General features: G+C 43.7%; 1 protein-coding gene and 1 pseudogene across 2 annotated transcripts in view; both read left to right on the top strand.

Annotated features, from left to right (window-relative positions):
* Positions 1 to 1,459: 1,459 nt before the first annotated feature.
* On the top strand, positions 1,460 to 3,118 carry LOC105865251 (large ribosomal subunit protein uL29 pseudogene; annotated as a pseudogene).
* Positions 3,119 to 8,742: 5,624 nt separating this feature from the next.
* The window catches only part of DTNBP1 (dystrobrevin binding protein 1), a 129,359-nt gene continuing 122,322 nt past the window's right edge, over positions 8,743 to 15,779 (top strand). Inside the window, exon 1 of one of the 2 annotated variants that reach the window (XM_012753527.3) lies at positions 8,743 to 8,983. In XM_012753527.3, coding sequence (XP_012608981.3) covers positions 8,928 to 8,983 — 56 coding nt within the window. In that variant the 5' untranslated portion in view covers positions 8,743 to 8,927. The remainder of the gene's footprint in view (positions 8,984 to 15,779) is intronic. The other variant, XM_020280121.2, reaches the window with a different exon arrangement.

Below are 15,779 nucleotides of genomic sequence, written 5' to 3'. Positions count from 1 at the left end.
AGTAGCCGGCACAGGCAGAGCCTCAACAATGGTTTGTTGCGTAGCTGATATAGCAGAAAACCATGAGGAGACAAGCCTTGCTGGATGGAGGGATGCATTTCAGGAGGCAGTGGGAAACCGGGAGATGTGGCGTGCCCTGTACTGTCCCCAGGCCCCAGCCCTGTCATACTCTGCTTGTAACGGAAGTAAGGGCCTAAAAAAAGGGTAAAATGTTTTTACAAGCTGTCTCTTTAAAACACCTTCACCCTTTTGGGGAATTAAAACTTATTCCTGCCCAAGACTAGTAATCAGAAGGGCAGGGGAATGTCCTTTGTTCTTTGTACCACAGCAGATGGCTCAACAAACTGAACAGAGATTGCGAGATCTCTTCACCCGAGATGCCTCTTTACTGGAGATGACGTAAACAGCAACAGCCTGAAGCTGAAAATTCCCTTTAAAAGCTCTGTATTTTTGCTTCTAGATAGGACGATGGTTTTTTTTCAGTTTTTTTTTGTTTGTTTGTTTGTTTGTTTTTAAAGATGAGAGCCTGGCATCTTCCTCATTTGCCAGCAAATTAATAAACTTCTCTTTCCTTTTCCTCATGCCACTCGTCCTTGTGTTTCGTTTGGCCTTAGGGACAAGTACAAGTACCAACCTTCCGGTACCACACTTATGGGCCCAGGGTCTCCTCCTTACTGCAGCCTCCAGGTGAGGAAGGGGGTCTGGGAAAGGATGGGGCTCCTGCTTTTGGATACTGTTTGTCCTTTGACATTTACACTATTTTAAAATGTTGAAGTTTTATGGAAAGTCCTTCATTGACTAGCTAATCCACCCCCTCCCCCGTGCCAGGCTTCCTCCCGAGGCCCCACAGGAGACGAGTGGTGGCTGGCCAGGCTTGCAGGAGCTCAATAATCACACTCGCTTCAGGAACAGAACTCCGGCTACACAGCAATAGGCCACCCAATGTACTCCACAGGCTTTCCTTGGCTTATTAAGACCACAAATGCATCGGTTCACTTCCGTTTCTGTGTATAAGCAAAGACAATGCATAAAGTAGGGGAAACCAATATTTCTATATGTAAGAACTACTTTACGCGAAAAGACTCAATTCTGCTTCATAGAAAATAAAAATAAAAAAAAAATAAAAAAAAAAAAAAAGAACTACTTTACTTCCTTTCCTCTGTTACTGAGATTCTCAGCAAATCATAAAAGCAATGTTTGAAAACTTACCCTTGACTATATATAAGCCTCTTAATTGAAGCAACACCAGTGAAAACATTACCTGATAACACACCCAATACATTGTCTCTAATTTAGCTAGTAGTGGTTTATTCCCCCCTCCTCTCCCTTGCAAGGACTAGGAAACAGCCCCCCATAGTCCAAAAGCAATTCTGTTACATAGACAGCCGGCCCCTCCTGGGGTCAAAGCCAGGTGCCCCAGCAATTGCTACATCTGGGGGAGGAGGGAAGGCCCTACGAATCAGCCAATCAGAACTTAGTGTGCCAACTGCAAAAGAATGCAGAGGACTCTCTAGCCCTCATGCCAAGATGCACGGGTACAGTGGCGTCTGGAAGGTGACATAGGACAACCTAACGTTAATTGTGTCATGAGTTTAAATCTACATTGCAGTTCACCCCACCAAATGGGCTTTCAGAGAGGCTCATGGGAGATCCGCATGTGCAGTGAGACTCAGGCCAGTTACAACTCCCAACTCTCCATCAGAGTGGTTCCATGGTGACGTCTGAACCACGAGGAGGGAGGGCTCAATCCAGACACTATCAAAGAAGACCCCAGACCATGACCAAAGCCTTTTTGTTATGAAATGGGGTCTGTAAATTGTGGAGAATGTATCTTGCTCTGTAAACCTGCATCTCTTGCTCTATAATCCTTTCTCTCCTGAATAAGCCTTGTTTCATGCTTACCTTGCTTTGAGTGTGTCTGGTCATTCTTTGGCCAAGAGCACACCCAGAACCGACATTTCAGACTGCTGACCTCACAATGCTTGCCCTGTTTTGTATGGTTTGACCCTGCAACCCTGGTCACAGTAGACTGGGCCAGGGACCAGTACTTGGCCCACAGGCAGACACACATAGCCTGGGGTGGCCTGGCACAGGGACTTTGCTTCCAGGAGGCATTCTTTGCTAGAAGAGAGAGTGGCAGTGGCATTCAGAGACGTATTCTGGTTACTCGGGGAGGGGCACAATCGCTAGTAGTAGCAGAAACCAAGAAACTTGGAGAGAGGAGTTGTTAAGCTGAAGTCATAGGTGGCAGATGTTATACAGGAAAGCAGCATAGAAAGAGTAAAAGGTATCATAGAAGCAGGGAGAGTCAGGAACAAAGACAAATGGGACTGGAGAACTTGCCAGGGGAAAAATGATGGACACTTTTTCTGACATGACAGCGACTGGAGGTGCTATTAGGACAGTAGAGTGTTTGTTGTTTCCCTGAATGGTATAGGGGGAAAGAAATATCTGTCCCTCCCATCTTAGGTTCATGGCTGAAGCCCCTATGACAAAAGACAGAATAACAAGAGAAAAGCATACAAATGTATTTAATATAAGTTTATGTCAGACAGGAGCTTTCATAAGGAAATGCAGACACAAAGAAACAGGTAATCTTGTGTATTTTTATGCTCAGGTTTGTTGAAAAGTGGAGGAAAGTCATGGAGAAATATGATTGAAAGACAAAAGGGTGCTTTCCCTCAAAGCAGGCGGCGGCGGTAGGGGCTGAGTAGCAATGGTCAAGATTAAGGCTCGGGACCTTCGTGGCAAAAGAAGGAGGAGTTGCTGAAACAGCTGGACGACCTGAAAGTGGAGTTGTCCCAGCTTCGTATCGCCAAAGTGACAGGCGGTGTGGCGTCCAAACTCTCCAAGATCCGAGTCGTCCGCAAGTCCATTGCCCATGTTTTCACTGTAATTAACCAGACACAGAAAGAAAAACTCAGGAAGTTCTACAAGGGCAAGAAGTACAAGCCCCTGGATCTGCGGCCTAAGAAAACATGTGCCATGCGCTGCCGGCTCAACAAGCACGAAGAGAACCTGAAGATGAAGCAGCAGCAGCAGAAGGAACGGCTGTACCCACTGCGGAAGTATGCAGTCAAGGCCTGAGGCCTGAGTCTCTTGGCATCAATAAAAACATGAAACTGGCAAAAAAAAAAAAAAAAAAGACAAAAGGGTGTGATCTAATGGCAGTAAACTGGTGGGAGATTAGCAAGACCTGCTTATTCAGATTTTTCTTGGTGTCTTTGTCTTTGGCTCCTTTCCTCTGAGTATAGGGAGGGACCCTTTCACATGACAAACTGCTCATGTGACCGGCTACAGGGGACAGTCAGAATATCGTGCCTGGGGCTAGGTGTGATGGCTCATGCCTATAATCCCAGCACTTTGGGAGGCCAAGGCGGGAGGACTGCTTGAGACCAGGAATTTGAGACAAGCCTGGGCAACACAGCAAGACCCCATCACTACGAAAAATAAAAAGAATTAGCAGAGCATGGTGGTGAGGGCCTATAGTCCCAGCTACTCAGGAGGCTGAGATAGGAGGATCCCTAGAGCCTAGTAAGTTCGAGGCTGCAGTGAGCTACAGTGATGCCCTGCACTCCAGACTGGGCAATAACAGAGCGAGACCCTGTCTCAAAAAAAAAAAAAAAGAAATCCTTCTTAGGTTTTAGGACATGCTTCAGAGGAGAAGGGTGGGGTTGGGGTAGGGAAAGGTCAGAGAGAACTTTTTGCTTCTATGGTTTTCTCAAATGCCAAGGTGCCATATATTGGGGTAGCATGTCCTGAAACCTATCAGTGGCAACAAGAGTCTTCCAGTTCCAGGAGGCCTGGCTGCCTCTAGGCACAGTTGATTCAGAGCTTCCTCCCTTTGCTGTGTAGGTATCTTTACAAAAATACTGCATCCCTCGGGTGGCTCAAGCACACCTCCAATCCTGGCAGCCTGACAGAGCTATTGCTTCCTCCTATCAAGTGTCTGGTTTAACTTTCTCTTTTGCCTTCATCTCACACTGTTGCCTTCAAAGTCAGCTAGCAGAAGTGCTGGGTGGAGCTTGCAAGGGCTCAGACAAGTGGTGCATGAGCTGGGAAAGGCGAGGACCAGTTACAGCCTGGACTCCTGAAGCCAGGGATGGGCTCGTGGATTCCAAGTTCACAGTTGCTGTTCTAGCAAGAGCGCCTGCGGCCTTCTTCTGCAGGGCGGCTCAGGTCTCTGTGCTTATCTCTTGTTCCAGTCCTGACTGCACCTTAGAATCATCTGGGAAGCTTTTAAATAGTATGGATCCTCAGACCAGTTAATGCGGGTCTGGGGATTGAGGCCAGGTATTGGTATTTTTATTATAAAATGCTCACCACACCGTTTGAAGGTGCGTCCAGGCTTGAGAACCATTAACTTAATTGCAATTATAAGTATCAATTATTTTAATTAATTATTAGGCTTTTCCCCTTGCATGTATTGAGCTAATAGTAAACTACAGGTAATAATTGTCTCAATCTTCTCTCTCTCTCTCTCTCTCTCTCTCTCTCTTTTGCTACTAATTCTTTTTTTTTTCTTTTTTCTTTTAGAAACAAGGTCTCAGTCTGTCACCTAGGCTGGAGTGCAGTGACGCAATCATAGCTCACTGCACCCTCGAACTCCTCTTCCCTCAGCCTCCCGAATAACTGGGACTACAGGCATGTGCCAACACGCCTAGCTAATTTTAAAATTTTCTTTTGTAGAGACAGGGTCTTGCTATGTTGCCTAGGCTGGTCTCAAATTCATTGTTACAAATTCTTGTTAAAGAGTTTCAGTTTGTTCTTAAGTTCTCCTGATCAAAGATATTTCTATGCCATAGTAGTTCAGTAGATGTAACTTTTTAGATATACTCTGTCTAGGGGAAACCATTTATCTGTAAGAGTACAAGATGTAGTCTCCTTGCTCATGTAGAGTTCCTACACTTCGAAGAATGGATTCACTTGGCTGTTTATGAATATTTTATAGACCATGTGGATCCAAACATAGATTAACAAAAAAATAAAAGAGGTTTCCTCTTCTAATGCATGGTGTAGTACCTTTCTTTTTTTTCATGCAAGCAAAAGACAAGGGTAGGTGTCCAATTATTTTATTATAGTGGAATAAAATTTTGGAACTCAAGTAGATGCAGCTGAGATGTTCTTTCAGTTTATCTCATGTAAAATACTCATTCCCAACTTTGCTGTCCCAGATGTAACTCCAGACAGTGCTTGCCATCTAGGTCTATTAGTTTCTGTCTTCAGACTTTGATGTCCTCTACCCTACTTCTCTTGTGTTCTCCAATTGCACTCTAATCTTTGCTCCCATGGGTTGGAATTCCCCTCCTCTGCCTCCCTGGTTTCTATCTCTGCTTTCCTTTTCAAAATGCCATGCTGATGTCACCTTTCTAGCTTTATCTAGCTTATCTTACAATTAGAAATACTCATTGCTTCACAAGAAACATTTAGAGCTTTTACATGGATTCTTCCAGCATCTTTAAACTCTTAAAAGTTAAAGATATCAAAAATATTTACCTTTTAGTTTAAAAAAAAAATCACAGATAAGTTAGTAACCATACACTCAAACACCTTTATAAATCTAAGTTAGGTTTTTGTCACTCAAATGATTATAGTGCCTTTTCAATTACTTTAAAAGACCTCTGCCAATAAAGTGTGAAATCACCTGGGTCCTACAGCCTCTTCTTTAATAGCAGCTTCCTCTGTGTTCTAAGTCTATCAAATCCTCATTTATCACTTTGTCTACAGTAAGAATCTATTGAGACAGGAAACCCCCTTTCCTCAGCGAGTGTCACAGAGATGTGCTTCTCACATGTTTTTTTTGAGACAGAGTCTCACTCTGTTGCTCGGGCTAGAGTGCCGTGGTGTCAGCCTAGCTCACTGCCACCTCAAACTCCTGGGCTCAAGCGATCCTTCTACCTCAGCCTCCTGAGTAGCTGGGACTACAGGCATGCACCACCATGCCAGGCTAATTTTTTCTATATATTTTTAGTTGGCTGATTAATTTCTTTCTATTTTTAGTAGAGATGGGGGTCTCGCTCTTGCTCAGGCTGGTTTCGAACTCCTGACCTTGAGCAATCCTCCCGCTTTGGCCTCCCAGAGTGCTAGGATTACAGGCATGAGCCACTGCGCCAACTCGGGCCCTTCTCACATGTTAACGGGAATATAAATCACCTGGTGATCTTGATAAAATTCAGATTCTGATTCAGTAGGTCTGTGTGGAGTGTGGGATTCTGCATTTGCAAGAAGCTCTCAGGTGACACCCCCTGCTGCTGAGCACGAAGCACTATCCCAGGGAACATTTTTATAGATTTGATGCTTTGATCAGTTACTTTGTACCAGGTACAATTTCTGAGAGGTAGAAGAGGGCTCAGTAAATGACACCCCTCTTTCTTACTTTTGTGAACCAACTGAAAAATAAGACAGTAGAGTCAGCACAGAGTCCAAACATCACTTTTATTTCAGGGAAGGCTGATGAAGCACATGGCTTATATTCATGGGCAAGCAAAACTCCTAATACGGAACCTCAGATTAAGACTTGCCCACCTAGTCACAAAAAGCACTGAGTCACCCCAGCAGCCGGTCCTTATATGACAGAATGAATTCTCTTTGTTGGATGAAAAAAGGGAAAGAATACAGGACCGAGATCCTTATTTCCCGGCTCACTAATCATCATAATCACCTACTCTCCACCAGGAAAGGCTGGGTGTGTTATGTTAGTGGAGAAGCTTCCTCCACCTGGAAGAAAGCATCAAGAATGGGGAAGAGGTGTTCCCCCAGCCATAAACCAAGCACTTTAACTTATTTAATTCCCTCAACAAAACAATCAGTATTGTATTTATTGGGTGTCTGCTGTGTGCCATTTACCGGTAGGTGCTGGGGTTAACAAGACAGGGGCAATTCACAACAGGGCCTGTACTTGTAATGCCCACCTCACTCCCTCAACCAATTCCAGCACTGTCAGAGCCTGTCTTTATTTAAAATTTAGATATTTTGTTCATCACGTATTTTTTCACAAATTTTGAATTTTTAAATATTGCATTAAAATATTACTTATCTTAATCACTGAGCTTTTTGGTTCCCCCTTAAATTTTGTACCTGAGGTGAATGCCTTATTTGCTTCACCCTAATCCTAGCCCAGGTTTTAAAATAAATTTGTAAACAAATAAATTAATAAATAATTATATTAAATAGGTATTAAATGTTCTAATGTGTATTAAGTTGAGAAACAGGATGTGTGATAGGAAGGGATTGGGTGGGTAACTTGAACAGTCATCTTTTGAGATGTTATTTAAGCGGAGACCTGAATGTCATGAAGAAGGCAACCTGGGACGGTTTGGAGAAAAGCTCATGAAAAGGCCTCAAGGTAAAAATGAATCTGGAATTTTCAAGGAATACAAAAAAAGCCTAGTATGGCTTGAGTGTCAAGGAGATGTTAGGTGAGTAGTAATCAGTTTGGAAAAGAGTGTCAGAAAGGATTCAAATTTTAGGACTTTTCTGGGGTAAGGAGTTTGAATTTTATTCTAAGTGCACAGGAAGCAATTGGAGGATTTTAAGCAGGGGAGCAGCATGATCTGATTGATCTTTTCAATAATTCTCTCTGGCTGTTGTGTCAAGGATGGATTCCAGGAGTGTGGATGGCAAAAGAGCAGAATCAAGGAGACCTGTCAGTGTTTCTAGTGAATGATGATGGTGCCTTGGACTAGCATTGATTATACTGAAGAAGTAGAAAGGTGAGCAGCTTCCAAAACACTTTAGAAATAAAGTTGATTGGATTTGATAGGTTAATCTGGAAGATGAGGAAAAGAAAAAAACCAGGTGTGATTTCAAGTGTCTTAACTTGAGCAACTTGGTGGATGGTAGTGCCATTTACTGAAATGGAAAAGACAGGATGAGCAGGTTAAGAGGTGAGTATGCAATGATATTTTGTTTTCTGTACATTGGTTTGAGATGTCTGTTGGATACACGTTGAGTACACAACTGGTATGAACTGAAAGAGAGAGGAAGGACGGGGCTGCAGATGGAGATCTGGGAGTCATTAGTGCCTTGATAGAATCGCCTGGGGAGAGCACATTTGGAGACGAACAGGAGCTGGGATGTACCCTTGGGAGCAGCTGTGGAAATAGGAGAAGAGGTGAGGGGGTTGCGGGAAGGGAGAGAGGAAGTATGGGGTCCTTGAAGGCAAGAGAAGAATGTCTCTTAGGGATGGCCTGATAAACCGCATTGAGAGGCACTGAGAAGTAGAGAAAAAAAAATCAGAGGAGTAACAAGCACAACACAGAGGCCGCTGGTGACTTGCAAGAGGCTATCTCCTTGGTGTGTGGGGCACAAAAGCCTCATAGGGGTTAAAGGAGCGGATAGTAAGGATGTCGAGGCGGTTGATTCTTATTGCCATTTTATGAATGGAGACACCGAGGCTTAGAATGTTCGTCTCCTGCAAGGTTAAAGCCAGCGGGGTCAGATCCTAGAGCCAGATCCATAAAGTGATCCGTTACAGGGAGCTGCAAGCTATCGACGCAGGAAATGTATCCAACTCTTCCAAACCCTGAAAACCAAAGCTTCACTCAAAGAAGCCCTCAACGCAAGTCACCCTCCCACGAAGCCACTTGCATTCCAAAGGACAGGCACAGCCTGGAAGGAACGCGGAGGAGCTTCTCCCCCCTGGCCCGCAGGGAAGGCCCGCCCCTTTTCCGCGGCCCGAGCGCGGCGCGGTCCACTGCGGCTGCGCGGGCCGGCGCGCGGCGGGGGCGGGGCGGGGCGAGAGCGCGCGGGCGGCGGGAACGCGGAAGGGGCCGGGGCTGCGGCGCGGGGCAGCGCCGGGCCGGGGGCGGGGCCGGCCGCGGGAGTGCGGGGTGCGCGGGTGACAGGTGCTGCGGGAGGCCGCGGGGGTCGCGGGCGGCGGCGGCGGCGGCCGCGCCAGGCCTGAGGGGAAGCGGCCGGCGGCGGCGATGCTGGAGACCCTGCGCGAGCGGCTGCTGAGCGTGCAGCAGGATTTCACCTCCGGGTGGGTATGCAGTGGGCGACCGAAAGGGACCCGCTCGGGACGCCCCGCGCCGGCCTGGCCCGCTCCCGGCCTGGCCCCGCCCCGCCCGGGAAAGTAACGAACTTCCCGGCGTCCGCGCGTCTGGCGGCGCCAAGTAACTTCGGTCCCGCGGGGCTGGCTCTGACCCGCACCCCAGGGCCGGGAGGCGGCGGGCGGCGTGCGTGGGACCCCTCCGCGCCGCTCCCGCAGCATCGGCCGGGCCGAGGAGGGGACTCACGGGAGAGGCGGTCGCGCCTCCCGCTTCCGCCCGCGCGGGACAGCGGCCCTGCGCCCCCTCGCCCCCGCCGACGCCGCCGGCACACCTGCCCCCCGCCCGCCCGCCCGCCGGAGCCGGGCCCTCCGTCCCCTCACGGGCCGCGGGGGCGTCCCCGCCGTAGCCTCCGCGGGCCGCGACCGAGCCCTGCGCCCCCGGCCCCAGCTCTCAGGTTCGCCTCGCCGGCCTAACCCGTGGCGAGGCTGGCCTCTTCCCTGCAGCCTTTCGTGTCTGCCTCTGCCCTGGGCTTAACGCCGCGGTGAGGGAACTCTTGGGCAAGAGAAACAACAGAACTATAGCAATGCTGTTAATACCCGGCGGTTAGGAGCACAGAGGTTTCCAAACTTTGCTTAGAGCCGCCTGGGAACGTTCACAATCCGGATGTCCAGGTTACACCTTATACCAATTAAACCAGCATGCCTGGAGATGGCGTTTTAAAGCTCTCCATGTGATTCCAGTGTGCAGTCAAGTCTGGGAGCCACAGGCCTGCACTCCGGCGTCAGGTTGCCTAGGTCCTCATCCTGACTCTACCGCTTAGCCAGACGTGTGTCTGCAAGTTTCTGCAAGAAGTGTGTTGCCTCATTGTACTGTTTCTGCGACTGTAAAATGGGGATAATGATGATACTCGTAGGGTTGTTGCGAGGATTAATGAATTAACATGTAAACCAAGAAGTCACTATTTTTAATACTTTGCACTTAATCACTTTAATTTTTTCATTACTTTAGAAAGAGTGCCACCTTTAAAAAAGTTCTGTCACCTTTAGCTTACAAATCATTTTGGAGAATGCTGTGAATGTGGGAGGTTCACAACCATACTGTTTTCAATTTCTAAGGGGAAAGATGTTAGCCAGCATTTTATTTTATGCGACAAAAATATTTATACTGTTCTCCTATTGGGTGCTGAATGGTAACAAGCTGTCAAATGCTTTAGTGCTTACCACATATAAAAACATTTTTGTTAGTTTTAGTTTGGTGTTCTTTAGAACGTTATAGATATTCTAGGAAACATTCATTGATAGGTGTGCTTGCATGCATGCATTTTTTTCTCCTGATAAATTTAGAAAAAGTAACTTAAGGGTGTTAAATTAATTGTTTTGGAAACTTTTAGTGCTGAAAATGAGAGTGGCCATAGATAAAACCATCTGCATACACTACTGTTACTGCATCAAGGAATTCCTTGAAGGCTTAACAGTCTGTCTTTGGGTACTCTCTAGCTCATAGGGTTGCCTCAGAACCATTCATGTTACTGATCTTTGCTTAAGAAGATCTTACCTAGGATTATGTACTCTGGACTGGGATCTGGACTGCCCAGGTCCAAACCATCCTGGGAGATCTGGGTAACCCAAAAAGTTTAGGGTTCAGTTAGGGAGAGGTGCCAAGGGGATCTAGAACTCCTTGGAAACTGACTTGACTTCTTGAAGATGCCTTAGCCTAGGGCCATTTTAGAATTGGACATCCTGAGAAGGCTTCATTCCATTTAGCTACTTTGTTGGCTTCCTCATCACTTTCAGCTGACAAACCACTGGGCTGTCAGTGTGTGCCATTAGCCTATCATCTGGCAGAAAACTCATCTCCAAGTGACCTCCGTCTCCTAGTTGACCAGCACCTCTAACCTCTTATGTTCACTTTGTTCAAGGCCTCGATTTCTTATACTATTCTTACTAAGAAAAACCCCACCTAATCCATTGTATTAAATTCTTCCATATTCAGCTTAAAATAAATCTAATTTATATAACTGAATATTTTTGCGTTGCTGGGAAAAGTTGAAATTAAACTTAGCACACATATGTTTATTGAGTGTAGGCAATGTGGGATTCAAACATGAAAGAGACATGAACTGGCTGAGATGGTGTGCACCTATAGTTACAGCTACTTCGGAGGCTAAGGTGGGAGGATTGTTTGAGGCCAGCTTGAGTTTGAGACCAGCAGCCTGGGCAACATAGCAAGACTGTCTCAAAAAAAAGATGAAAGCAGCATGACTCTGGCCACCTGTAGAACACTTGGTAGCAGAGCAAATGTTTAGAAGCCAGGACAACTGGAATCACCAAGTGTTCAGGTTGCGCCAGGGAATCAGCTGAAGGCCTGGTGCCTTTCTGGGCTCCTTCAGTGTGGCCAGTGTCACTCGTGATTACACCCAGAGCAGCAACCTCTCCTCAGAGATGCTCTGCTCATTTTCAGTTTCTGAAAATTCATATAATTGGAGCTTAACTTTAGGCAAATTTACTTATTTTTTTTTGTAAAATATTCCTCATCAGTCTCATAAGAGAATGTCACATTAGTGGTTAAAGTGTGTCCAATAAACACAATGAATTTCTACATTCCATGCAAAATTAGAAAAAAGTGCAACTTCCCATGATTCCTTAAGGGAAGTGTAAAGATTACTGGTGGTTTTGGGGGAACTCTAGGTTGTCCATGGACTTTGGCCTTTTTAATAAATTTTTATTCATTGTAACAATATGTTACAGTTTGTTCAACATTGAACAAACTAGTAATTATATCACAGTCTTTCTGCCTTAATTGGATGGCAGGCTGGCCCAGAGGCCATGGGTCTAGAGGGCATTGGTTCTGGGTCTTACCAACATCTTTTCCTCTCACCTGGGTCCTAATTTGATTAAACTCAGAATCTATTTTGAAGCCTTTTGGAGGGTTCACATAGAACATTCATTTTATTTTTAGGGATTGGCTTGAGCTCTAAGGGAAACTTGGACATTCTGAAGCACATATTTCAAATCCACTCTGGTCTTTGATTTTTACCTTTTGAGCAGTTATGACTAAAGCTTTCAGGATTGAGGTATTTAGGCATGCAAAACCCTTTAGGGAACTGAAGATCAGATTTTCTGAAGGTTTATAACTGCCTGTCACAGGCTGGTGTTTCCTGTTTGTAATACTCTGGGTTCCTGTGGTTAGGGATAAAAAAACCTATTTGTTGTTGCAGCTAGATAATGATTTTCTGTCAAAGCCTCCACTGCCCCTTGACCTCCACCTGCACTCAGTATCCTCATTCTCTCTTCCCTCCATAGTATCAAAACCTGCACAAAGGAGAGGATCCAATAATCTAATTCAGTGTATTCAAATGGTGACACTTTGCCTGAAATGTTGACTTTTCCAGGATTACTAACCTTTTTAATGAGGAGGAAAAAAAATCTTAATATTCAACTGGATTAAATAAATAAATAAATAAATATTTACTGAGTTCCTGCTAAGTGCCAGACACTAGGCTAAGCACTCAAAGTGTCCTTTTTTATAGTAGCTTAAAAAAGATTTTAGAAACCATGTGCTTAGTTTTGCCTAGTTTTTACTCAGCAGTGTCTGTATATTGGGCTAAATCCTGGGGCTACAAAGCTAACTAAAATAGACTTTGTCCTCAGGATGCCCTAGACTGGTGGAAATGTAAAGCAAAGCAGAATGAACTGAATGTTATATACAAGTGGTGTGGTATCTGAGCCCAGGGGAAAGAGCCATTAATTTGGATGCCGTTACAGAAGGCGTCAAAGAGTAAGTGGCTTCTAAAACTGGACCTTGAAGAATGAGGAAAAATTATGATAGATTTGGGTAAGGGCATTTCAGAAATGGAAGCAATCCTGGGAGATGAAGCTGGAAAGGAAGTTTAGTGCCTGATCATAGAGGATCTTCAACGCTTTGTTTAATTACTTAAATTTATAAAATATTTATTGAATGCTTACTCCATGGCAAGCACTATTTTAAAAGGTGCTGAGGATATAGTGGAGGAAAAAAACAGACAGCAAATATGATCCCTACTCTCATTCTGGTGAGAGGAGGTAAAATACCTAGAAGCTAATAAATTCTATGTCTAAAAATCAGGTAAAGGGAGAAATAGCCTACCTGTATTTCTGGGAAAATATTTCTGTATTTCTGGAAGGATGACTTGGGAGGCAGTGTGATAGGAAGATTAGGGATGGGGAACATGGAGATTATTTAGGAGGCTGTAATTATGGGCCAGGTGAAAGACGATGAGGTAGTGCTGATAGAAATTTAAAGGAGAGGTTTGAAGTGACAGGCACTGGTCAAATTTGTCAGCAGTGACATGTGGAAGGTGAAAAAGGTGCAGAAATTGAGAATGTTAATTTGGGGGTACCTTGGATAAATGATATCATATACCAGCATAAAAGGATTTAAGAATAGGTTTGAGAGAGAAGGAGCAGTTTACAGTGAATTTGCTGTGCAGCAGCAGCTTGACATCTGAGAAGCAGTTAGAAATTTCAGATGCACTCACAAGAGAGGTGAGAACGTGAAGCTGTGTATTTGGGGTTAATTAGGGAAAAGATAGTCTAGATTATTCTCCATTTTCCTGAGTCTTGTGCAGCTTCTGTGTGAATTTCTCAGGCTTTGGACCTGAGGGGTCATTTGCACTTTTAAGTGTGATCACTGCTTTTGCTTTCCCTGATCTTGTTTAAGGTGAGAGAAAGGGAGTTGATAAATACTAATATGTGAAAATATAATAGATTATGGTTAAAAAGGAATTAAGCCTTATGACAAAATATGCTAATTAATATACTTTTGTAGTGTTATAAAGCAATCATCCTCATCTTTTCTAATAGCTGATGATTGTGAACAGTTGGAAATTGAGGTGCAAATAATGAAATGCCATCTAGGTCCCCCCACACCATTGAGTCAGCCGGGGATCTGCTCATCGTTTGATGTGGTGCTCAAGGCATCATTCTGATTATCCACTTCTTTTTACACTTTTCGTCTAAGCAGTTTTGCTAATCACCTTCATTTCTTAGTAAGATGCTTCCATTTTAGAATTTTCTACTAAGCTTGAAGAAATAAATATGCTGGTGTCAAATTAAGGTTAAGTCTTTGGGGCCATCTAAAAATAAAATTATTGAACTGTTTTGGTGATTTTGAGGTTTAGTTCTTTGAACTTGAAAGTTGTCTTTAGTAGAGAATAACTGACAGATGGCTCACTTAAGTCTGTATATTAATGTGCTCACACAGCAGCACTTATGTCTTCCTGGAGGTGTATGGTATTGGGGAAAAGATTGAGAATGGGGCTGGGCAAGCCTTTTATAGGAACTAGTGCATTGGGGACCTCTACTGCATTTCACCCTGGCCCAGTAATGAAGTACATAGTTTCTCAACTTTCTTGATGAGGATGATTTTTATTATACCTTTCATTTGCATTAGCTCTATAGTTTCCAGATGTCAAGGTCATATTTGGAATTTTATTGAATTCATAAAAATTCAGATCTTTATGGTTGTGTATAATGCTGCCATTTTACATTTGAAGAAACTGAAGTGTCCTCCGTAGGTCAGTATTTCCTTCCCAGCATGTCATGATACTATGGGATTGTAAATAGACGTTATGGGTGGGTTGTTTCCAGCATAGGGACTGTGTGAGAAACTTGAGTTATCCTAAAATAAAAATGGTAGGCTACTTTCACATGAATTCTGGGTTTTCAGGGTATATTTTAGAGAGGACCTTTTTGCTTTTTTGCTACTTTGTTAAATATATCTGACCTTTTTCTTTTGTCTTAAGAATAATAGTCATTTTAACTCTTTATCGTTTTCTCTCCTGACCTTTCATAACTGTTTCCAACTTCCTTCTGGCTACTTTGTTTTTTCCAACAGTTTCTATTCTGAATTTGGGCACATTGGTGATTTATTTGGAGAAGAGTTGGTGAGAAAAGATGAATATCTATAAGACTTTTTGTTGCTAAAGAAATTTAGTTTTTTACAAAGTTTAAAACATACACAAAAGCAGAATAATGCTATGAATCCCATATATCCATTTTTCAGATTCAACAATTTTCAGATATTGCCATGTTTGTATTATATACGTATTTATAACATAAATCTCAGACTTATCTATTATACCTCTGATAATGTCAGCTTGCATCACTAAAAACAATACAGACGTTGCATAAATACAATGCCAATATCATAACTAATAAAATTAACACTAATTCTTTGATATTATCAATTGTGCAGTCCACAATCAGATTTCCTTGGTTCTTAGAAATGCCTTTTTACAGTTGGTTTGTTCTAATCCAGATCTGATAAGTTCCACACATTACATTTGGTTAAAGACCAATTTTTAAAACAGATGGTTGTTAAAGTGTCACATGGGGAAGCTCTTATTGAATCTTTCCATGGTTTTATTTTCAGCTGCCTATAACACTCCTTCTTTCCCTTTTATTCCAGACGAATTTTTTCTTTTTTGATGGGGGAGAGAAACTTGGCATGTTACAATTGAGAAATTAAAAGTTTATTTTAGGAATAAATGTTTGAAATACCAACTTAGAGATTTGCCAGACCACATAATTAGAGTAGTCCAAATAGGATTTTAGGACTTCTCTTTCACACTTAACTGTATAGAATTGTCCTGAATCACTAAAAATAATCCTAGAATCATCCTGAGTGTGATGTACTGCTGTGTATAACTATCCCAGGATAATTTTGTCTGGGATCTCTCAGCTAAGTTCCTTTCTCAAGTTTTGGAGCAGAAATAGTACAGCATGGCCATAAAATATATTTTTCCCT

This window comes from Microcebus murinus, chromosome 15 (assembly GCF_040939455.1).
Source record: "Microcebus murinus isolate Inina chromosome 15, M.murinus_Inina_mat1.0, whole genome shotgun sequence".
Lineage (NCBI taxonomy): Eukaryota > Metazoa > Chordata > Mammalia > Primates > Cheirogaleidae > Microcebus > Microcebus murinus.
Note: the sequence above shows the minus strand (reverse complement) of the source record. Positions and strands in the feature narration are given on the sequence as shown.